The sequence below is a fragment of the Callorhinchus milii genome, unplaced genomic scaffold (assembly GCF_018977255.1).
Source record: "Callorhinchus milii isolate IMCB2004 unplaced genomic scaffold, IMCB_Cmil_1.0 Scaffold16, whole genome shotgun sequence".
In the NCBI taxonomy this organism is placed as follows: domain Eukaryota; kingdom Metazoa; phylum Chordata; class Chondrichthyes; order Chimaeriformes; family Callorhinchidae; genus Callorhinchus; species Callorhinchus milii.
Genome location: NW_024704757.1, coordinates 12,761,098 through 12,782,470, shown reverse-complemented (window position 1 = coordinate 12,782,470; position 21,373 = coordinate 12,761,098). Strand labels below are relative to the sequence as shown.

General features: G+C 39.0%; 1 protein-coding gene across 3 annotated transcripts in view; it reads right to left on the bottom strand.

Annotated features, from left to right (window-relative positions):
- Window positions 1-20,345, bottom strand: part of vps35l (VPS35 endosomal protein sorting factor like) — a 36,673-nt gene extending 16,328 nt beyond the window's left edge. Inside the window, exons 1-26 of one of the 3 annotated variants that reach the window (XM_007893747.2) lie at window positions 20,289-20,345; window positions 19,226-19,325; window positions 18,424-18,618; window positions 17,922-18,044; window positions 17,372-17,396; window positions 17,169-17,245; window positions 15,797-15,925; window positions 15,338-15,422; window positions 13,759-13,830; window positions 13,272-13,368; window positions 13,073-13,120; window positions 12,745-12,838; window positions 12,533-12,610; window positions 11,785-11,907; window positions 10,091-10,137; window positions 9,870-9,981; window positions 9,505-9,621; window positions 8,173-8,226; window positions 7,814-7,894; window positions 6,778-6,840; window positions 6,037-6,122; window positions 5,067-5,147; window positions 4,692-4,755; window positions 4,012-4,110; window positions 1,569-1,646; window positions 630-744 (exon numbers count right to left, since the gene is read on the bottom strand). In XM_007893747.2, coding sequence (XP_007891938.1) covers window positions 630-744; window positions 1,569-1,646; window positions 4,012-4,110; window positions 4,692-4,755; window positions 5,067-5,147; window positions 6,037-6,122; window positions 6,778-6,840; window positions 7,814-7,894; window positions 8,173-8,226; window positions 9,505-9,621; window positions 9,870-9,981; window positions 10,091-10,137; window positions 11,785-11,907; window positions 12,533-12,610; window positions 12,745-12,838; window positions 13,073-13,120; window positions 13,272-13,368; window positions 13,759-13,830; window positions 15,338-15,422; window positions 15,797-15,925; window positions 17,169-17,245; window positions 17,372-17,396; window positions 17,922-18,044; window positions 18,424-18,618; window positions 19,226-19,325; window positions 20,289-20,305 — 2,260 coding nt within the window. In that variant the 5' untranslated portion in view covers window positions 20,306-20,345. Of the gene's footprint in view, window positions 1-629; window positions 745-1,568; window positions 1,647-4,011; window positions 4,111-4,691; window positions 4,756-5,066; window positions 5,148-6,036; window positions 6,123-6,777; window positions 6,841-7,813; window positions 7,895-8,172; window positions 8,227-9,504; window positions 9,622-9,869; window positions 9,982-10,090; window positions 10,138-11,784; window positions 11,908-12,532; window positions 12,611-12,744; window positions 12,839-13,072; window positions 13,121-13,271; window positions 13,369-13,758; window positions 13,831-15,337; window positions 15,423-15,796; window positions 15,926-17,168; window positions 17,246-17,371; window positions 17,397-17,921; window positions 18,045-18,423; window positions 18,619-19,225; window positions 19,326-19,437; window positions 19,643-20,288 lie in introns of those variants that run through there. The other 2 variants (XM_007893748.2, XM_042341054.1) reach the window with 2 other exon arrangements.
- Between the last annotated feature and the right edge of the window lie 1,028 nt (window positions 20,346-21,373).

Sequence of the window (21,373 nt, the reverse complement as noted above, 5' to 3'; positions counted from 1 at the left end):
ATTAATGTCACTGCTGCCCAGCTGAGGTGTGTCTACAGTTGCGAAATATAACAACTGGGTGAAACCTGTCAAAGTGATGCCTCACTGCAAGTATTAATGTGACGCTTAAGATGTAGACTTTTTCCTGCCTCATGCATTCAAATTTTTAAAAATTATTCCAGCAACGTTAAAAAAAACATAAAAAGAAGAAAGCCACAGGCAAATCCTAAATATGAAGCCTTCTGCCTGCACTGACGTGCTTACGAGGCATCCACAATATCTAATGAAATAACAATATGACATCTTCACCAGATTCTGGCACTCACGCACTTTGTAATTTCTTCACTGGCACGATTGAATACCGTATAGATTAAAAAGTGTGTGTGTGTGTTTATATATAATATATGAATATCCATTTACACAGTCATCTCTTAACTTTGTGTCATAAAAATCGACCTGGTTACTCTGACATTACGATCAAATACAAGAACCAAGCACGGAATCTAGGATAGTTTTGAAACTGGAATTTACGGTTCGAGATGAGCTCTCAAACACAAAAAGAGTCAGCAAAAAAAAATTTAAACAGAGTCTGTAAATATGGCAATAAATAGCCCAACTCCTACTATCCTTCAGTTGAGAATCCCTCTTACCTTGTGAAAGGCATTGATTTGCAAGGGCCACCTGCCCCGAATGCAAGTAAAGGTTAAGGCGTGTAAAGATGTTGGCCAACGATGGAATGGTAATGAAGCAATACGCAGCACAGGCCTGTGACACAAAAAATATTCACAACTATTAGAATTCCCTTAGAATGAGCTTGTTGTGAGAAATAAATAGCTGGCAATGGACTGAATATTTTCACAAATCACAGGTTGACATTTCAGTACTGTCCCAGATATTTCAGTTCCACCGTTGAACTCTATCTGTATCTGTCTGCGAGGATCTGAAAAAACACTGAGATTCTCATTTTGTTCTCCTTCAATATCTCACTTTCTGCAAACAATATAAAACCCATGAATATCAATCCCAATATCCATCTACATATAAACAATCTCATTTGGCACCCTGGAAATAGCTCCAATTTCGTACCTTAGTGACATGCATACCCACGGAGCCATTGTGGAGCTAACCGCATGCCTCAATTTAATTTAAAACACAAAATTAAACTTAAATACAATGAAACACAGACATTTCATTTTCACAGTATAAATAATGTTATTACTAAGGATCGGTGTATAATACAATGTTTTCACTCCTGACGCCAACGCATGACTTTGTATTACACTGATAACTGCCCTTGGTTCATTATCTGATTTACAACTTCCTTCTCAATCCCACGAGCTTCCACTTTCTCACAAGGGACCTGATCAAATGGTTTCTGAAAATCCTGCTGTACATGAGCTACATTAGATGAAGCAAAATCATGGAAATCATATGCTGCAATACATTAAAACTTGAATTCCAATGACATTTGTGCTCAAAGCAAAAACCCTTTTTTTGATGCCACATCAAAAATAACATTTTACAAAACCATCAAATTTCAATTTCATTGTTTTCTGAAAAAGCAAACTGCAGTTCCATACATCTCTTACCCTCACAAATGCTGCTGTTTTTCTGGAATGTTTGCCCTTCATAACTTTCCTGGTCTCCATCGCAAGTTGATTTACACTCTTCACAGAAAGAAAAACAAGTATTGAGTGTTTTTATACAATATTGATTTATTTTAATTCAGTTAACCATTTATCGTTTGTTTTCCCCAGTGTCCTGAAGTCACGGATTACATGTGTCCAACAGCACAAGGTCTCACCCAATGCTTTACTCCTAACCTAATAAGAACTTGTAAGAACTTCCCTTCCCCAATTCCCATAAGAAGCACTTGGGACCCCAGTTTGGTATCTCTTCAGAGTGCCGCAGCAAGCTTCGGTGGGGGAAAAAAAGACAGAAGCCCACATTTCAGCACTCACCACCTCAGCCACCCCAATGCAGTGCTGTGGAAACGCTACATTGTCAGAGGTGCCGTCCTTCAGATGAAACTTTAAATGGAGCTCCCACCTATCTGCCTTTTCAGGTGGGTGTTAAAGATCGTGTCACTATTTGAAAAGAGGAGTTTCTCCTGGTGTCCTGGCCACCAAACCCCCAAACAAAAAAACAACTGGTTATTCACCTCCTGGTTGTTGGTGAAAGGTGCTGTATAAATGTGATTTGTTGTTATTTGTGGGGCACCACTGCGGACAAATTAGCTGTCACATTTGCCGACGAACACATTTACTATGCTTGGCAGCAAATCCTATGAGGAGCTTTGAGAGGTTTTGACAATGTTATTAGGCTTTATATCAAATGCAATGATTATTATGCAGTGAATCAATTATAAATAAACCTTGGCAGAGCACTCAATCTGAAGGGATTTCACATGGACAGGGTACAAACTCACAAAAAGGGAAAAATAACAAGTTCCTGGAACCAATTGTTGAGAAATAGTGACCCACATTATGGTGAAGCAATTGTTAAAAATGATTTGATGTAGACAGATGAAGCCAGTGTTCACCTGGGAGTGAAACAAGCAGGGAGGAGAGAGAAAAAAAAACTTATTTTGAGTTTTTAGGTCAACACTCACTTTCAGAAGAAAAATGAGATGACTAGGGATGATAACATTAACCTAATCAGCTCACCAATCGTCAATTCAAACATACCTAATTCCATAATAATAATAGTACTTGCATTTAATATCAGGCCTTTCGTGTTGCGAGGTCTCGAATCGCTGCACAGGAGTTACTGCAAAGTGTAGTGACTATGTGTAGGTGAACAAATTATGCAGAATTTCAAGGTGCTTATTTTCATCGAAAAGGAGGGCAAGAGAATCGTGTTATTGCATGGGTTTGGCAAGTAACCTCGGTTGGTGATTCTGTTACCTAAGAGCGCCCCCTCGTGACTTCATATCATATGTACACTCAGAATTTGGTCATGAAACTACATAGCAAAATAGCAATAATCATCCTTGCATTTGATATAGCGCCTTTGAGACTCCCAAAGCGTTTCACAGAATACACTGTAAAGTGAATTGACTGTAAATTTTGTGGGCGAAAGGCAGCAGCCAATTGCGCACAGCAGTGGTGAAGTGACAGCAATTTGAAGTAACCAATTTTTTTTAAAAAAGGAATTATTACCCCCAGAAAAGCGATCTGCCAATCGACTAACAACCAGGTTCCTACTTACTGCTAAATAAACAGAGGCGTGTGGAATAAGGAAATTTACCCAGCATGTTGCCCTGCCGGGATTCAAACCCACGTCTCTTGCTTGCGAGCTGAGTGCTCTAACCACCGAGCTACAGGACTCCATATACCAGGGCTTAAAGGGTTAAATTATGAGGCCAGGTTACATAAATCTGGTCTCTATTCCCTTGAGTTTAGAAGGTTGAGGGGTGATATGATTGATTCGATAGGGTAGAGAAACCATTTCCTCTGGTGGGGGAATCCAGAACAGGGGGCATCATCTTAAAGTTATTTAGGAGTGAAATTAGGAGGCAGTTTTTCACCCAAAGGGTAGTGGAAATCTGGAAATTTCTCCCCCAAAAGGCTGTGGATGCTGGATCCATTCACATTTTCAAGACAGAGATAGATAGATATTTGTTAGCTCTGGGTATTAAGCAACATGGGGTAAGGGCGGTTAACTGAACTTGAGGTACAGATAGGCCATGAACTTATAAAATGGCGGAACAGGCTTGAGGGGCTGAATGGCCTCCTCCTGTTTCAATGCAGAAGAAGGGAATAGAATGGAGGGAGTAAGGAGTGGATGATGTGGAGTACAAACACCAGGATGGACAAGCTAGTCCGAATGGCCTGTTTCCACGCTGGATATCAAGGTAAAGTTTATATAATATTTAGCTGGTTACTGAGTTACAAAGATTGCGACCTGTGCAAAATGCTTAAAATCCATCAATTGCCCTTCTATGAGTTTTGAAACGTTGTAAAAAGTGAATTAAATTAGGGAAGAAGAGAAGTAAGCCCAGAGGACCCTATCTGAACAGTGATTTCTTACATGGATTAGCTGAACAAGAACAGGCTCCAGGTTGCAGAACGTTGATCTGGCTTCCACATAAAAGCTTAACTGCTGCTCAAAGTCACGGCCAAACGAAACCTATTATATAAAATGAAAAGAACAGTTAAAACAAAAAACATAGCACCCCGAAATCATGAAAACGAGAAAAAGATTCTAATCACATTACAACATGAATAACCTTCCCAACAGCGCAACGATTTAAAATCAAGGGAATCAAGAGGTTCAATTTGGAGCTTCAAGGTATTGCATCAGGGTGACAGGACAATGATTTCTGGATGGATTGCTCCCACTGATCCTCTGCCAGCGACCGACAAGACATTTCCCATAGGGAGTGTTGTTTCACTGTTGTCCCTTTGTTGCCTCCCAGTGGGTAACTCTAAAGCTGCAATGCTAAGGACAAAGAACGTACTATATATATATATATACCGCATTCAGTCCTAAGCAAAACTCGAATCAAATTCCCTACACCTTGAAAGACAAGACCTAAAAAACTTAAGAAAAAAGTTCTGAAATAGTTTTGATGTAGAGGTCTGTAGAGGTTCTTTTCTTTACCAAAGCTCCAATGGCAGTACATCAACAAGATCTGCAAACCTTTAAAATGCCATTCTTTAAGGTTGCGCTGAGCTTTTTAGCGAAATCAACAGCCCTGAAATACTCACCATTCTGATAAATCCACTGATGAAAACAGCCAAACTCCTTTTTTCATCTTCCAATGTTAACGCACTTCAACAAAGCAATTAACACAAGTAAATATAAAATTCCAGCAGTTATAAATGTTTAAAAAAATTTATCCTAGTTGGGGGGGGGGGGTGGGGTGGGGGGGAGGGAGGGAAAGAAGTCTTAGTTGGGAACACAACACATGGACTTGATAATAAACAAAGACTCTAGTTGCAGCAGTAGTTTGTGTTATTTTAGATAGTTTATGTCATGAGTAACTGGTGAGGACAATGTACTATTTGGACAAAATCCCCCAGTCTATCTGCTGACCTGATCAGTGAGTTTCCAATGTAAGGTCAAAATAACCTATGTCTTACTTGACAGAGTCATGCATAGTCTTGCAAACGTGCATCAGAGCATTCAGTATAACAGGGTCACGGGTTAGTTCTTGCTGATGCCTGGAATATAAAATTAAATAAATCAGTTAAAACTTATATGATCATTTGACATAGAGCAACAACAAAAAGATAGTTAACAGGGCTCATCTAATTAAAACAGCAGTCAGAATTTAAACATGAATCTGCGTAGAATGCAGATTTTAATCTTACGAAAACCAATATTTCTCTCTTTTGACATTTATTTTTAAATATACAACATAATATTTATATATCAAGCACCAATCAGCAACAGCAGCATGTAGGAATGAACTGCAGGAATATATTTCTTGGGATACTCCAGGCTCAATTAAGGGTTTATAATAGTAGATGTGAATAGTACAAGATCCAATAAAAAATGTGCAAAATAATTTCAATGCAAATCGTATAGGCAGATAATGGTACTTAAGAGTAGCTTTCACTGAACTGGAAAGCTGAATTATCTGGGGACTCCAGGCAGTCTATTGATTTGTGTAATTATGGACAAAGCAATTTAGTGGAAGACCATCTAACTGAAAAAAATATGAAGTTAGGTGCTAGTTATGGAGGTTTTCCAGAGGAATGAGGTGGAATGGTACCCCATTTAACACGGATGCAATTATATTTCAAATGTAAACTTGTTGATATAGTCGTGGGCAAAGTGTAGACATTTTGATTAAAAAATGAGTCCTTATTATACAAGGGGGTCAATACTGAAAGTAAACCCAACTATAATAATGTTCTGTGGCTACTCATATATGCCATACACAAGTAGGATCAAGCAAACTCTTCATATTTTATTTAATTTAAGGTCTCAGGTAGCAGTTCAGTGGGTTTAATGCTACACAAAGCTGCAACAACACATTGATTCAGATAAGAAGCCCATTTGAACTTATGGTTTCAGCAAAAGCATTTCAAGTAAATGTGTGCTTACCTAATAAAAACATCCATAATGCACTTACAAACTTCCACTCTGACACTTTCCTTCTGGAACATATCCAGAAATGGCAGGAATTTTTCCTGAGAACAAAGCACAATAGGTAAAAATACATCAGATACTGCAGCAAATGGGAGTTTCTGTAGTACTGGTTTTACTTTGGAAAGTGTAACTTCAATTGAAATACAGAACAGTTTCTTTTAAAGGAGGTGGAACATTTATGCCTTTCAAAAATTAACTAAATAATTGTGAGGTCACTTTCTTTGCAAAAAGACATCAACAATGGTTTCTGTAGGTAGTGTGTTTGGGCTGTCCCCAGGAAGTAATATCAGCAATGCTCCCTGCTATAATGCACAATGCAAAGGAAACATGTTCTAACGTGGTTGCTGTAATGTAATGGATTTTGTGCATATTGGTAATAAATTACAAAATATAGTACTTATACTTGAGATTATCCAAAAGTTGCTAATCTCAATTTGAACAGATAATAAGTATAATTAAAATCACAGAAAATACAGCCCTGAAATAGGTGATGATTTCTTCCACTGTCCAAAATTCATTCAGACTTAAACCTAACCAGGTGAAGTCAACATGAGATGCATTATATTTTAACACAATTCGTGAGTGATTATAGATAATTGTGAGATAATTGTGAGATACTGTGAGAAAGCTCTAGGTTATTTTGAGAGGTAAACACATTAAAATGTATAGGATAGATAACTGGAGTTAAACACTTACCATTGAAAATAGAACGGCAAAATCATGGAAGTTATACAGAACTTTAGTTATTATTGACTGAAGCTGGAAAAGAAAACAAAACAAAGTGAGCAAAAGTCAAGGCCTACAGACTACAAGCATCCAAGCACAACAGTTTGTAACATTTCAACAATTGATAATTCTAACAATTCAATAATTTTTGCTTAACATATCAAAGATAAATCATCCACTAAGGCTGTAGGGAAATTCAAGGTGATTACCGTCATCGGGTTTCAGGGACACCAGACATAGAAATGTGCATGCCACTAAAATACGTCTTTAATCTGCTGCTGTTAAAACCTCCCTGATGATTCAGAGATTGCTGTGGTTCTGAGCTAGATACGTCAGCAAGATACATAATGGTGACCCGTTAGCTGATCTCAGATGAAAAGCAGTAGCGGGGGACTCTTATCCTCATTTTGTTTGAGGATTAAAGTCATTAAGGGAAGAGTTTTGAATATTGCACGTAACATCAGCTGTCACTGCCATGTTTATCAACAGGTAAGAGTGTAATGGTACAGTGAATTAACTGAATAAAGTGAGGGAAAACTGTCCTAGGACAATGAAGTAGGTATGAAGACACAAATATTTTTCAATTTATCTGGTCTCATGTTGGGACTTGAAACGTATATTGCTTATGCAGACATTGCAATGTAGTGCTGCATTGTTGCAAGTGTGCGCAGCTGAATGGCATTAAACCAAGGTCCCATCTGCCAGATGAGGTGGATGTTAAAGATTCAATTGCACTATTCAAAAAGATAAGGGAGTTTCTCTTAGTGTCCTGGCCAATAATCCCCCAAATAAAACTGATATTCACTTCAAGGCTTATTTGTGGGACATTACTGAGCACAAAATAGCTGCAGCATTTGCCCACGAAACACTAGTCACTCTACGTTACAGTATATCCTGTGAAGGGCTTTGAGGAGTCCTCCTGACATGAAAGGCACTGTATCAAATGTAAGAATTATTACTGTATTATATATACACGTAAAATCAAAACCTTTTGCAGGTTGGTTACCTGTGAATAAGCATCTTCAAAAGCTCGGTCTGGTGTCAAGTGTTTGATGACGTCTGCTAACACAGTATTGACTTGCCGTTTCTATCAAATTCAAAGTTTTCACATCAAACATATTTCATTCGTAACAAGCCATACATAGCGTTGTTGGTTTTGGAATTTTTAAAAATTTGACAGACAATATTGATGTTTGCTTCACTTTTTGGTTTCATTTCCATCCCTCCCCTGGCAAGTTTAACAATAGAAATTCATTTTCCCTCAATTTCGAGAAAATTGGACAAACTCAGCAATTTACCAATTTACACCAATTAAAGTCAGAAAACGACAAGACTAACTGTAGAGTATAAGGAAATCCCACTTACTGTGAAGTGTCTACATGTGTACTCTATCCAAACTTCAGCACAGTTAACGTAATCCTAAAAGTGACAAAGCAATAGTGCAATATTATTTTAAAAATCACCATATAATTTGATTGACAATACTTTTTTCTATCAAATTACATCTTTTCTATCCAAGCAGATCTACAAAAAAAATGCTACATTTTGATCATCCCTACAGTACCGTACTTAAACCACTGATTGTGCAATGATCTCATTCCTCATTAAAAACAAAATGGCACAAGTAGACACCATGAACATCTAAATTATGAAAGTAATTTTGATTTTAAAAAATTGTTGTCTGCAGTGTTGGTTAATGAAAGCAGAAACAGCAGATGGTTCACACGTTTCCTTGTTTGTCAGTACATTACATAAGAGTTATGGCTCTTAATAATACAACCACAATACGCTATCAAATTACAGCAACTGGTCACTACAAATTATGCAGACTTACAATGGCAGTCTGTGTGAAAACACCCACTATTTAACATCAGCTCTGTTTTGGGCTAGAAAACAGGTTATTTCAGTTGGGTGAACAACCCTTACCGCAAATCGCTAACCAATTCTGCTAGGAAGTAAAACTTATTACTACCACTGGACAGATAATTAAATATCTTCTGCCTTATGAGGCAACCTGACCCAAATTAAATGGAATCTCCACAGGCCGAACGTTGGGGTGAGTCATTTGATTAAAATTAAAGACTTGTGAAAAGTAACTTGGTCAAACTGGGCCAAACTCACTCCATTCCAGCTATTCACCTTGCCAGCAAAAAACAGGTGTAGATCTGCAATGAACATGCACGGACCTCCTATCCTCTGACATTTCTTTCCCTTTCACACAAGTATCTAAAACAGGCACAGTATCTGCCACTACCTCTGCACTCCAAGGGAAAGGAAAGCAACACAAAATTGTGCTCTCCACTGGATGTAATCATTGTTTATGAATGAACGCATTTTTGAAGATCAGAGATTTTTCAGTGAATGCTTAAGGTGTGTAGAGAACAAAAGGCACCCAAACATTACTCTAACACACAGAAAAATTTGCTGACAAAAACAAAACAATCCATTGTAAAAAATGAGACTGGGGTAAGGGACATTTTGGCTGCCAAAATCACATGGGAGGTTTCAAATGTATTCATAAGGAATTTTTTTTGATTTAGGCTGCAGAAACCTATCATAGATACTTATAAGGTCTCAAGTTTAAGGTTTCATCTTCTAGAAACCAGCAGTTTCATGGATGCAGCCAGAACTAGATCCAGGTTCACTCATTGGTACAAACTCAACAGTGAAACCTGAAGCCCTGTATGCCATACTGACCTGCGGATTCTTAAGTTTGGTGATTACTTTCCAGGCTTCATTCAGAATCTGCAATCGGTCATTCTCAGGAGGGTCAGCCAATGCCAAGTTCATCCCCAAGGATCGGAAAAGGATGTGCTGCAATTCAAAGCAGTAGAATATAATTACATTATAGAACAAACACTATCCGATGCTTATAATATCATTCATCTATTAACCACAAAGGTAGAGACAGATGCTTCCTTAAATGCCATTTACAACTAGAACATATATGTACTCCCACTATCCCCCAAAAATAGCAAAGATTGATGGTGGATACTACCAGAATTTGGACATAGAGCAAGAAAGGTAAACACTACACTTGACTTCATTGAGTATCGACTTACCTTGGGGAAACCAGACTCCTCACATTCTTTTATCATACCAATGAAATCCATCGATCTCGTGGCGATGAATTCTGCCCTAAACGCTGACATTACCGAGTTCAATAGCAAAGCACTATTGGAAAACATGGGATAAGAATCAAAAAATGAAGTAACGATGCTATACACGCTACGTACCGTTTTTTTTTACACATACCAAGAGGAAACGGGAAGAATGAACTTACTTGTTTCCAAGTTTTTTGCATCTTTCCATCATTTCAGTTAGCAATGCCTGTAACCAATACAATACAAAATTACAATACAAAGTTACCAATATAAGGTTAATTCACTTTACAGTCTATTCTATGAAGTGCTTTGAGACGTTAAGAAGACGTGAAAAGCACTATATCAAATGCAAGGATTATTATTATTGTTTAGCGCCTTTCACGTCGGGAGGACGTCCCAAGGCGCTGAAGTCCCAAGCAGTCGTAATCAAGATCTTTTACACACTTAATCAGCGCAGAAAGATGCATTTAGGATGCAGAGACAACAGGATTAAACACATCGTCCTACATGAGTACTTCCATTAGGTTTACCTTTATTATTTAATAGCTTTGTGATATCTCTCCGAGTGGATGCTGGACTTTAAGTAATTTTTTTTGTTGCAATTCGCTTCCCATTGATAACTCTTTCATTGTCCTCTGCAAACTTTGTTATTCTACTGAAGTGGATGTGGTTGTTTCAGCAAAATCAGTTCCACAGACGCAGTGCTGAGACAGATACAGTGCTATGCCACTTGCTGACAAGTGCTAAGGCGAGGGAGGCATTGCCATCCTTGACAATTTTCTACTCCTCTCCCTCCCGCTACTTAACTAAGTTTTTTTAAAAAAAATACAAAAAACAGAGTAATTCAGTAATTCCCAGTTCAAAGAATTTCAATTACCTCCAAACAAAATTAAACTGGTAATAGTAGGTGGGGTTGGTGGCGATGGTGGTGATGATGGTGGTGGTGGTGGTGGAGGGTAGAAAGAGGAAAGGGGATAGAAAATTCCTGCATTCAAAGAAATGGATGTATTTTTTCCAGCGCAGGATATTCTCTAAAGCAGTGGTGACCAACCCGTGAACATTCACACTCTTCTACGTGATTCTATTTTAAATCAACGTTTTGTTTCCAGCAGCTTCCGAGTGGCCATAAATCAAGACGTATTCAGTCAAGAGAATTCATTTCCTTGGCCGACCCAAAAAGGTTGTCCACCATTGCACTAAAGAATGCTCTTAACAGGCAAAACTCACACGTAAAGAACTGTTGAATGAATATGAACCCGAATAACTCAATATCCAGGAATACTGCTTGAGCAAGATTTTGAACAAATCGTGAAATGTGAGGAGTAGAGGGCTGCGTCAATTCGGGAATTTTCAGAGCAATAGACTCTGATGGGAAAACATCTTTGACCCAGTTGCAGTTATTTTAAGCGGCTCATGGAATCCTCCATTCGCTGGCTTCTAATGAAAACACGAGTTGAGTAGCGTGGGAACAATGTTCACTCTGCCAAGGACTAAAACAAAAACCCAAATTCTTGACGGAATGAACGTTTCTCCACATTACCGATCAGTGTTGCATGAGAAGCCAGAGAGTGGAGCATTTCACCAGCTACTCCAGCCCACAATCCAAAAGTACACATTTCAGGGAAAACTTTGCTCAATTTTGACCTGAAAAGGTTAAGCTGATAAATTTACACGTCTACGTACAATAAAAGTCAGCGAGTTTACAGTGAATATAAGGGACAAACGTCCACTCATACCCTGCACAAACTGCAACCCTATGTATACAGGTCATGCAATTTGAAAATGCAACATGCTCATTTTACAGAAAAACAAAAATTTTTGAACCTGCTTTGAAACAAAAAGTGTAAAAGTGCAAAGAAAATTGAAAATGTACCTCAGGTGCTTTGTATGCAATACACTGAAGAATCCAGTCTATAGCGGGAGAGTACAGTGTGAGGTAAATTGGAATCTCTACTCGCTGAACAGCAAGCTGGTTTTGAACAGTTTCTCCATGAATCTACATTAAAGAGAAATAAGTAGACCTGCAACATTTAATTCTCCCATTTTATTGGGAGGGATGTCCTCCCGACGTGAATGTCGCTGTATAACTACAATTTGTTGTTAACGCAACTTGTTTCTGAATGCCATTAATATACTAAACCAGACAATAGATCTGATAATACTAATTCTTTATCAATAAGCTTAGTTTCGAAAGACCATTACAAATAGGCTTGCAATACAGCAGATAAGTGTTGGCAGAATACTCAACAACAACTTGCATTTATATAGCGCCCCTCACGCAGGGTAGTATCCCAGAGTGCTTGGACATCTCACATATTCAATTGTGACATCTCACAGTCAAGTTAAATTGTGTTCTTACCCAATGACTAACACATGTAATGTTCAATTGGGTTTATTGGATTATTGATCCACTCCACTCCCACTCCCCCAAGTTTAGGGTTACTGATTTCCCTGTCTTAGCTCATCAGAGAATGGGAATCAAATCAGGAACTCTCTGGTCTATATAGCTTAATAATGAGGTATGTTAGGCTATTGGCATAGCCAATAAATGTTCCTGTTAAAATGCTAGTGTACTATATAAAGAAACCTTATATTGAAAGTCAATCGGGATAATTTCATACTTGTTTAAACGTGGAGAGGAAATCAAAAAAGTTCTTATTCAAACTGTCCTTCAAGTGGGGCGCAACTTCCATTCCAACCTGTTGAAGACAAAGACGGGGTAATAAATGATGAATGACAGCAATCATTTTTGCTGAGAAAGTTGCAAAATAGCATGTAGAACAGCCCAATATTTATCACTTTGATTCAGTATAAAAATGTCACTCAAACCTACCCTGAAAAGGTATGCTCTAGCGTACACAGCCACCAATGGGTCACCAATGCCTCTTATCATCGATGTCAAACGAGGAAGAGTCTCGGAGATACCACTATCAAATAAGAATATTTTACATTCAGATCATTTGAAGGATAAATTTATGAGCACTTTCTCCTTAAATAACAAAATAGTCAGTTATTAAATCTGCTTTGATACATTGAAATATCCGAACCAAATAGATTACATCTGTACATTATTAAAATAATGTACTAAAATGCATTAAAAAAACCACAAGACTTTATGAAACAAACATTTGACATTCTGGGTTAATGAATTGCATACTCACACCTTGGAAAGGAATTTATTACATTTTAGTATTGCCACCTCCACATAACTGCAAACAAAATTAAGGCAAACACTTGTATTTTGTTACAAGAAACACCTCCACAGAAATGCTGTTGCGGTATTTCAGATAGTCAAACATTCAGATTATATTCTATATCTGTGAAGAAGAATGTTAGCTCTGATTTTGTGTTTTAGGATACAATCTGGAAATGAGCTCTCTGATTGATGCGATCTTGAAGAACCAATTCAGACAAGTTTCCTTTGCCGTTTCATTCACTTCATCTGGACTGAAGTTATCTGCATAACAAATGGTTAAAAAGCCAGATTTTAAGGAAGCCCGAGTCATCAGCAAGTAACAAAATGCAAAACAAAAATGTTAATCATAACAAAATCTATTTTTCCAACAGATAGCTCCCAACAAAAAGTCACAACACTTGACAATATTTATTTGAAAAGTGCTTTGAGATATTTGAACTTCATAAACTTTGTTCAAGCTTTTGTTTCTGGCCATTAGTTTTCATGTTTCTTTTTTTTTTAAAAATAAAAAATTCTCTTGCAACACAATATTCTTCAGCTGAGATGAAAAAACAGAAGAAAGCTTCCAGGTATCTGTTCAGCTACCACCATTAAATATTGCAGACTGGTTTCCACCAAATCTGCCCTGAGCATTCAATTCTTTCACATTACCTGGTAATGAGGCTCCAGGAACAGAAATCCGACTTGCACACATGGACAAAATTCTTTCATAAACTAGTTTACCTGCAAGCAAAATGTGGTACATATTTCATTTTTGAAAACAATGGTCTACAACATTTTATAAGAGTGGGCAGACAGAACACTACATTGTCACAGTTCGATCATTCTTCATTACGGAATACTCAACACAAATGCTGATCAGGTCAATTATCCAATTTCCAAAGTAATTATTTTGCGTACAGAAATGAATTTTTTCACACATATACAGTTCAGTTTAAAGACATTCCATGTTGGTCGAAATCAGGAGTGATTTCAAGGCTACAAATTTAAAGTATTCAGCTATCTTCCCACCACGGGAAAAAGACAGGAGTGATGTTTGAGTGGTTAAAAATAGTCATCCAAATACCTTGACTGGAAGCCAGTTTTTAAAATAACATTGCACATTGCCACATGTAGCTTTCATTCTGGTTATGATCAGTTTTCTACAGGCACTGGTGATAAAGCAAGCTGACAGCGCCTCTCCAATGAGCAAAAGGTCTTTGATCACAAATCATTCCTTAACATATGACTAGCAAATCTCAACGAAGATGATAAGTGTCTCATCTCCTGCAGATGATCACTGGAAAGGAACCTCTAAAATAAGGCGCGTCCAAATAGCTTTGTTCTCCAATCTCTCTGTGATTCTTCAAAAAAAAATTGAAACCACTTAATAATAATGAATGGCGGTGTCTGGTCAGGGTCTCACATGGATTTACACCGGAACAGTCACTGAGTAATGGGTGATTTGGAAACAAACCGAAGATATCAAGGTGGCAGCCCGATCAGGCTCCACCTTGTGGTGAATGCAAGTTAAACGCAAGTTATATTTTTCGGTGCGATCAGTCACGAGTGACAGACCGCCGTAGAACTTTATCCAAGAGAATATCTCGTGCCCAAAGGGGAAACAATATTGCTTCCCTCCTGCATGGAATCAATTAAAAGTGGAAGTCCAATTTACACTTCCTGCTGCTAATCTCATTGACCAGCCCTGTGGAGAGATCTATACGCAATCAGAAAGTGTTAATACGACTGATGAACTACCCAAGAATTATTAATGGGCCATTTCTGAGTGGAACCTAAATGGATCTATGACCATCCCATTTATACTGCAGTGTTACAATCAAATTGCTGCTGAAACCGTATACTCAGGGTGAGCTCAGCAACTGGGTTCCAGCTCAGCGTCAATTCAGACTGCATTTATTGTGGCAGTTTGTCATGTCATCTGCAGTATAAACCAGGCCTAAATTGGTAGGGTTAATGATTACACAAGCTAATTTACAAATATATTCTTTCAACAGCACTAAAGAGTATGTACACGTTTACAGTGAGTGAATGGAATAGACATGAAGTTGAATTACGTGGAGATATTGAAACATTTCTAACCACAACAACAAAATATAATAGTTCGTATTATAGGTTTTTCAATCCTCCTTACATAGCTCAGAATGTATGTTCACCTTTTAAAACTATACATGACCTTGCAATACAAGAAAGCAGTTCCTACAGATAAAATGCTGATAACTGTCCTTACCGAAGGTATCCAATATATCAGTGATCAGAACAAACTTGCTTGGGTAAAACTGAATCACACTGGTATCGGAGAGCAGCTTTGAACACTGAAAATAGGAATTAAGTTCAGTTTTAAAAAACATGCCAACTTTAGACCCCTCAGGGATGTTTCACATAATAAGAATCAAAACAGTAGCTTGTTTTTTGATTGAAGTACTTTACAAGACGTCTCATTGCGACCCCTTCATTCACAGCAAAGCAGAAAGTGACGGACGGTGAACTCATGAACTGGGCATCGCGAAAAGCCGGCTTACGGCTGGAAGTGAACAGAGTCCACAGTGCAATGGATTTAACCAAATTTGCACTATATACACTATAATAGGCTGCGCTGGATTTTGATTTTAAACGATGCAAAACGCAAAGGAAGCTGGCAAGCAAAAAAAAATCAAAATCTGCTTGAAAATAATTGGGTAAAACTGACCTGAATAACTATTTTTAACGCTTTCACTTTTTGATCTGTAGCCCATGCGTCTTTCAGCGACTGGTTCTGTTCCTCGATCCTGTTTATATAATCCTGTTGCGTCAAATTCAAAAGCTCTTTCTGGGACCCCTAGGGAATAGATGGATATCAATTAATAGATAACGGGAACAAAATTTGGTTCTCAGGAGAACAGTGTAACTCCATGCACTACTGCCTATCATTGGCAAATTAGGAAATACATGTTATGCTAAAATGCCTGTAAACTGAGAACAACAATAGGAAATTATAAAACACTAAATTATCAAACGGTTGAAAGAGTTAAAACAATTTCCTTCAGGGAAAAGCAGAAATGAGAGGCTAGCTTCAATGAACTACTAAATGTGAATCTGTCTAAATTTAATCTGTCTAGATTAAATGTGGACACACTGATGTGAAAAAAAGCTCATTTGTTATTCACCCAATCTTGTCCGCAAATCAGACCAATTTCTCAGGGGGTTATGTATTTTCTATGTGAGGATGGAATAGTCAGTAGAACTGCTTGACCATTAAATATTCATTGCGCTCAAGTGCTGGGTTATAATCACTGGAGGGCATTTCCATTATACCTATTGTTTTACTGTAGCCCTCAACAAACACTTTTGAAATAAGATTCATTTTATTCTATTCAGGTAGAAATAAATAATAGCCTTGCGTTTTATGATGGAACAGAGTATTGTTTCTGTTTTATTGCCTGCCGACATTACTTATTAAAGTCTATTGCAAGTGTCAGTCAACAATTGATCAGCAATTTCAAATGAAATCTATTCAGCTAGTGACATTTAACGTTTCAATTCAAGTGAAACAATTTGGTCAGCTTTTATTTGCGATCCATAGCTGTAACCTTTATTGAACCTTCAGATAGTGACAAACTGCATTACAAAGACTGGAGTGCAATAAGTTAGCTTTTTCTGTAAGCAGCAAAAACTACAGTGGCAGGGGTTTTATTCTTGCTGGTAACCATAGATTCTGTAATTTTGTAAACACATTATTCTAGGTTATGAAAGCTGTAAATAGCAGAGGCAGGAAAGGAACAACTGCAGAATCTATCACAATGGCCTCAAGGGGTAATATGCAGAGGAAGAATATTAAAGGATGCCGGGAAAGAGCAGGAAAGCGGTGTGTGGATAGATTGCTTCATTGGAAGATCATTCAAAACCCAATACCAAATATAATGGTTGAATGGCCAGTGTCGTAGATGTCCATAGATTTAAGTTATAAAATGGTAGCAATTATCAAATGCAAACACACAGCCAAAAACATATTTAACCCTCTCTAATATCTTATCTTTGAACCACTGTGTTTTGTTTTTATAAATGTGAGAATTTCTTTTTACCTCTTCTAGATCATCCAATTCTTCTAATCGATTCCTTACTTTTTCAGAAACAGCAGACCCAGGACTTGTGGCTTTACCTGCAGAGTAAATAAATCAAAGGATACTTTGGTTACATCGAAACCAGGGAAGTTTGCAGAAAGCTTAAAGAATTCAACAATTTTCACTATAGTATATATACTGAATATTAATCTCATTAGGCTTACCTTTTTCTGAGCCCATAAACAGGTTCTGTTAGGGAAAGAAGAAAACATAATGGGGGAGTAAAAAGCAAAAGCATGAGATTAGACAAGAAACATTATCTTATTTTAACAAACAAAACAATTGCAATATCAGTATTTTTCACAGCACATTCACTATATTCGAGATCACAAAGGTTTTTTTCTGCAAAAATTAAAGCTTGTCTTTACTTTAATTGTTTGACAAATGTAACCCTTAAGAGGCTATGTGAAAAATTGGGCCACAAAACAAGTGTTGGCACCCTCCCGCGGAAAAAAAAGGGACATAGAATTAAATAGCGCTCCTTGAGTCCTCAGCATTGTTGGAACTAACAATTGATGTGAGTGCATTTTATGGAAATATAAATTAGTCTCTGCATTCTTAACATGAATATATAGTGTGGAGTAAGGAAACTTGCCCATGGTTTCGCCTGCCTGGAATTGAACCCAGGTGTCTCACTTGCAAGGCGAGTGCTCTAACCGCTGAGCTACAGGACATTATAGCAAATCAAAAGATTTTCCCCCATATTTCTCTTACTATGGACAGCTTTTCTGTAGTCGTGTATCGTGCAAGGATATCTCCGCGCTTCCCACACCATGGTTCAAAGTCACTTCCTACTCCCGTCTCCTCTTCTCGTTCACGTTTCTTTTTACCAAGATCCTTTGTGAGATAAAACAAACGAGGGTTGACAACAAGCTATGGTGCTTCAAAAATCACAGACAATTCCTTTCTTAATTTTGATGACCTCCACCAGAAAACAAATGAGCAACAATACCCCTTTAATCTGCAGCATCTTATCGAACAAGCCAATCTAAAAGTGTGGAATTACAATCAACCCATCTCCCTTCCTCCTATAACCCACACATTTTGAAAATCTAAGCTTGACATCATGTCACCAATACTTCTGAACTCTTCATTTTCTCTCCCGCTCTTTTCAACTTTTGTTGTTGTCCTACACTCAGGTGTGTCAGTCCAGGTCCCTTTAAACAAAATTGAAACCAAACTGTTATGGCACCTGTATGATTTTTTTTAAAAATACCATATTGATGCTGTTTTTCCCGGTTGTGTTGGATGAAGCACATGACAGAGGATCAGCTGTTGCTGCAAACAATGACAGAGGGTCACTGCCATCTAGCAAACTGCTCAAAGGGTCCAACATCGAACTTGAGGAGGACGAGGAGGTAGAGGAGGTACTTCCTTTGCGGCCAACCTTCTTAGTCTTTGAGTCAGTGACCTGCAAAAGATAACCAAATAAATTATTCATTGGAATTATCTGTCGTGAATATGTCATTGCATAAACAAGCCACTTGCTAAGCCAGGAGTTACAGCCAGAGGAGGAAACAACTGAATAAGGTCACGGTGAACTCCATAATGCAGTTAAAGTATGAAGACAACTGCTGTTATGTTGATTTGTAACTTGAAGGCAGAAGCAAATGGAAAAGCCATAGATGCTGGTACTCCGAGCAACACAAGATTGACAGTTTTCATATACAAAAGAAAATGTACATTAAATGGTACATGCATTTGTGGGCTTGATAGGGTGCACTGTTCAAATATTCATGTTGCATTTTTCAAGCAAACTCCAATTACAACCCTACTAACACAATATTATTGAAGAGGTAAGTTTAGAAGGAAGCCTGTGGCAATTACTACTGGGACAGATCATTAATGGCAGGGCAGGAAACATGTATGACAAGTGTACATGTTTGTTGGTTAGGATGTTAACCTATAACAAATTACAGATTTTAAGAGGACTAATTGATTTACTTTTTAAAAAACAAAAACGTTTGCTGTTGGATTGACAAAAGACACAAGGTTAGCTGTACATCTTTTAAACTTACAGTAATAAGTTTCAGAGGATGGAAGTCCCCAAACTCCACAGGGATAACCTCGAAGCGACATGCTTCCAGCTCGGCTTTGTAATTCCTGCATCTGGAATGCCTTTGGAATAAAATAAAGATATAAACCTAGACACCAATTACACTTCAACATAATCAAGATTTGCAGCCAATTTAAAATGTTGTCCTCAACACAGCTACTTTATTATTCATACCCCTTCATTATCATGCAGACTTCACCAGCTGAACATTTCGATGGCACCAATATTTCTCTGCGACAGCCCAGTCAGTTAAATGCCTCAATCCGTCGATGTAGACTCTGTGCGACCCTGAAAATGTCTCCTTTTAATACTCCAAAAAAACTACCATACCCTGATTTGGGCTCGGGTTATAGCGACTGTCTGCTGCTTATATTTTAAATCCCGTGAAGCGCTCCAAGACATTTTGACGACTTGATAAGGCATTGTATCAGCAGGAATTAAACGGGAGGACCGCTATTGCTACTCAATGCAATAACAACAACAACAACAATCATAACAATCCCTGCGTTTAGATGCAGCGCCCGATCACGTCCCCGAGACGTCTTCAAAGCGTTTCGCAGAACATACTGTACAGCGAACGGACTGTATAATTTGAGGGCGAAACGCCCACAATTGGTGCATCGAAAGAGGAAAAAAATAAGTGACTGCGTCCGTGTTAATAGGACTTTCTAATGCCCCTACACCCACCACACACACACACACACACACAACTACACCCCTTCAATGGGGGGGGGGGGGGGGGGCAGCACACAGTGTAAGGAGGAAGTCAGTGTCAGGGGCTGATTCGTTGTTGCTCATTCCAGGGAATAGGGGGAAGTCGTCAGGACAAAGGCCCTCGGTATCACAGGGCAGGGGAGAGCCTGGAGTCTGCACCGGAGAGGCCGGCTCCGGGGGAGGGGGAGGGGGGAGAGAGTCAGTCCCGCCATGTGCTGCGGCTGCGCCCCGTGCGTAAAGCAAAACAAAAAAAACAACCGCTGTGGCTCCTGGTAATCCCTCAGCCCAGGCCCCGGCCCCGGCCCTCTCACCACTGAACGGCAGCCATCTTGCCATCCCGTCACCTGACTCCGGCTGCTGTGCCCTCTGACCTCCCGCGTCAGGTCACGTCACGTGACCCGCCGACCGTGTCCGTGGAAACCCCCCCTCCCCCCCCCCGCGCGTGTTGACGTTGGGGGCGGAGTCACCGGCCGCGCATGCGCCGACCCCCCTTCCACCCACACACACCCACACCCACACAGAGCCGCTCTGCACAGGTCGCAGTCCCAACATTCACCATCAATCGTGAATAATGGCTGATGGGCGGTCCTTGCGGTTGAGACGCCTCTCAAATAATAATAATAATAATAATAAACTTTGCATTTGATATAGCGCTTTTCACGTCGGGAGGACGTCCCAAAGCGCTTCACAGAACACACTGTAAAGTGAATTGACTGTATATTTGTGGGTGAACGCGGCAGCCAATTGCGCACAGCAATGTCCCACAAACAGTCGTAGATTGAAAATGACCAATTTATTATTGTTTTTGGTTCTGGAGGGATTATTATTAGGCTCTGTGTGGAGTAAGGAAACTTGCCCAAGGTTTGGCCCTCTGCCTGGAATTGAACTCAGGTCTCTCACTTGCAAAGCGAGTGCTCTAACCACTGAGCTACAGGACTCCACAAAGGCACCATAAGCCGCTACGTCGAATGTTACGGTAAACAGCGACTGCGTCTTTTGAGGGCAAACGCGGCACCGACCGACCCGAAGCCCTGTAAACCGCCGTGAAGTGAATAACAATAACAGTCCTACCACTCGACACAGCGCCTCGTCACGTCCAGACGTCTCAAAGCGCTTCACAGGATACACTGCAAAGTGAATTGACTGTATATTTTGTGGGCGAAACGCAATGCACCAACTGGACCAGACCTCCTCCCCCACTCCCGTTTGAGTCTACTCTTTACGTGCAATTTGCCAACAGCGAAGTGTGAATCACGTTCCTTAACTGTTTCCTATCCTATCCCATCGCTCGGACAGACTGCACTGGAAATGTGCATCTTCCAACCCTGAATTTATAGCTACAATATTAAGAGTGCACAGGATAACAACACAACATGATTGCATTTATTGAGCGCCG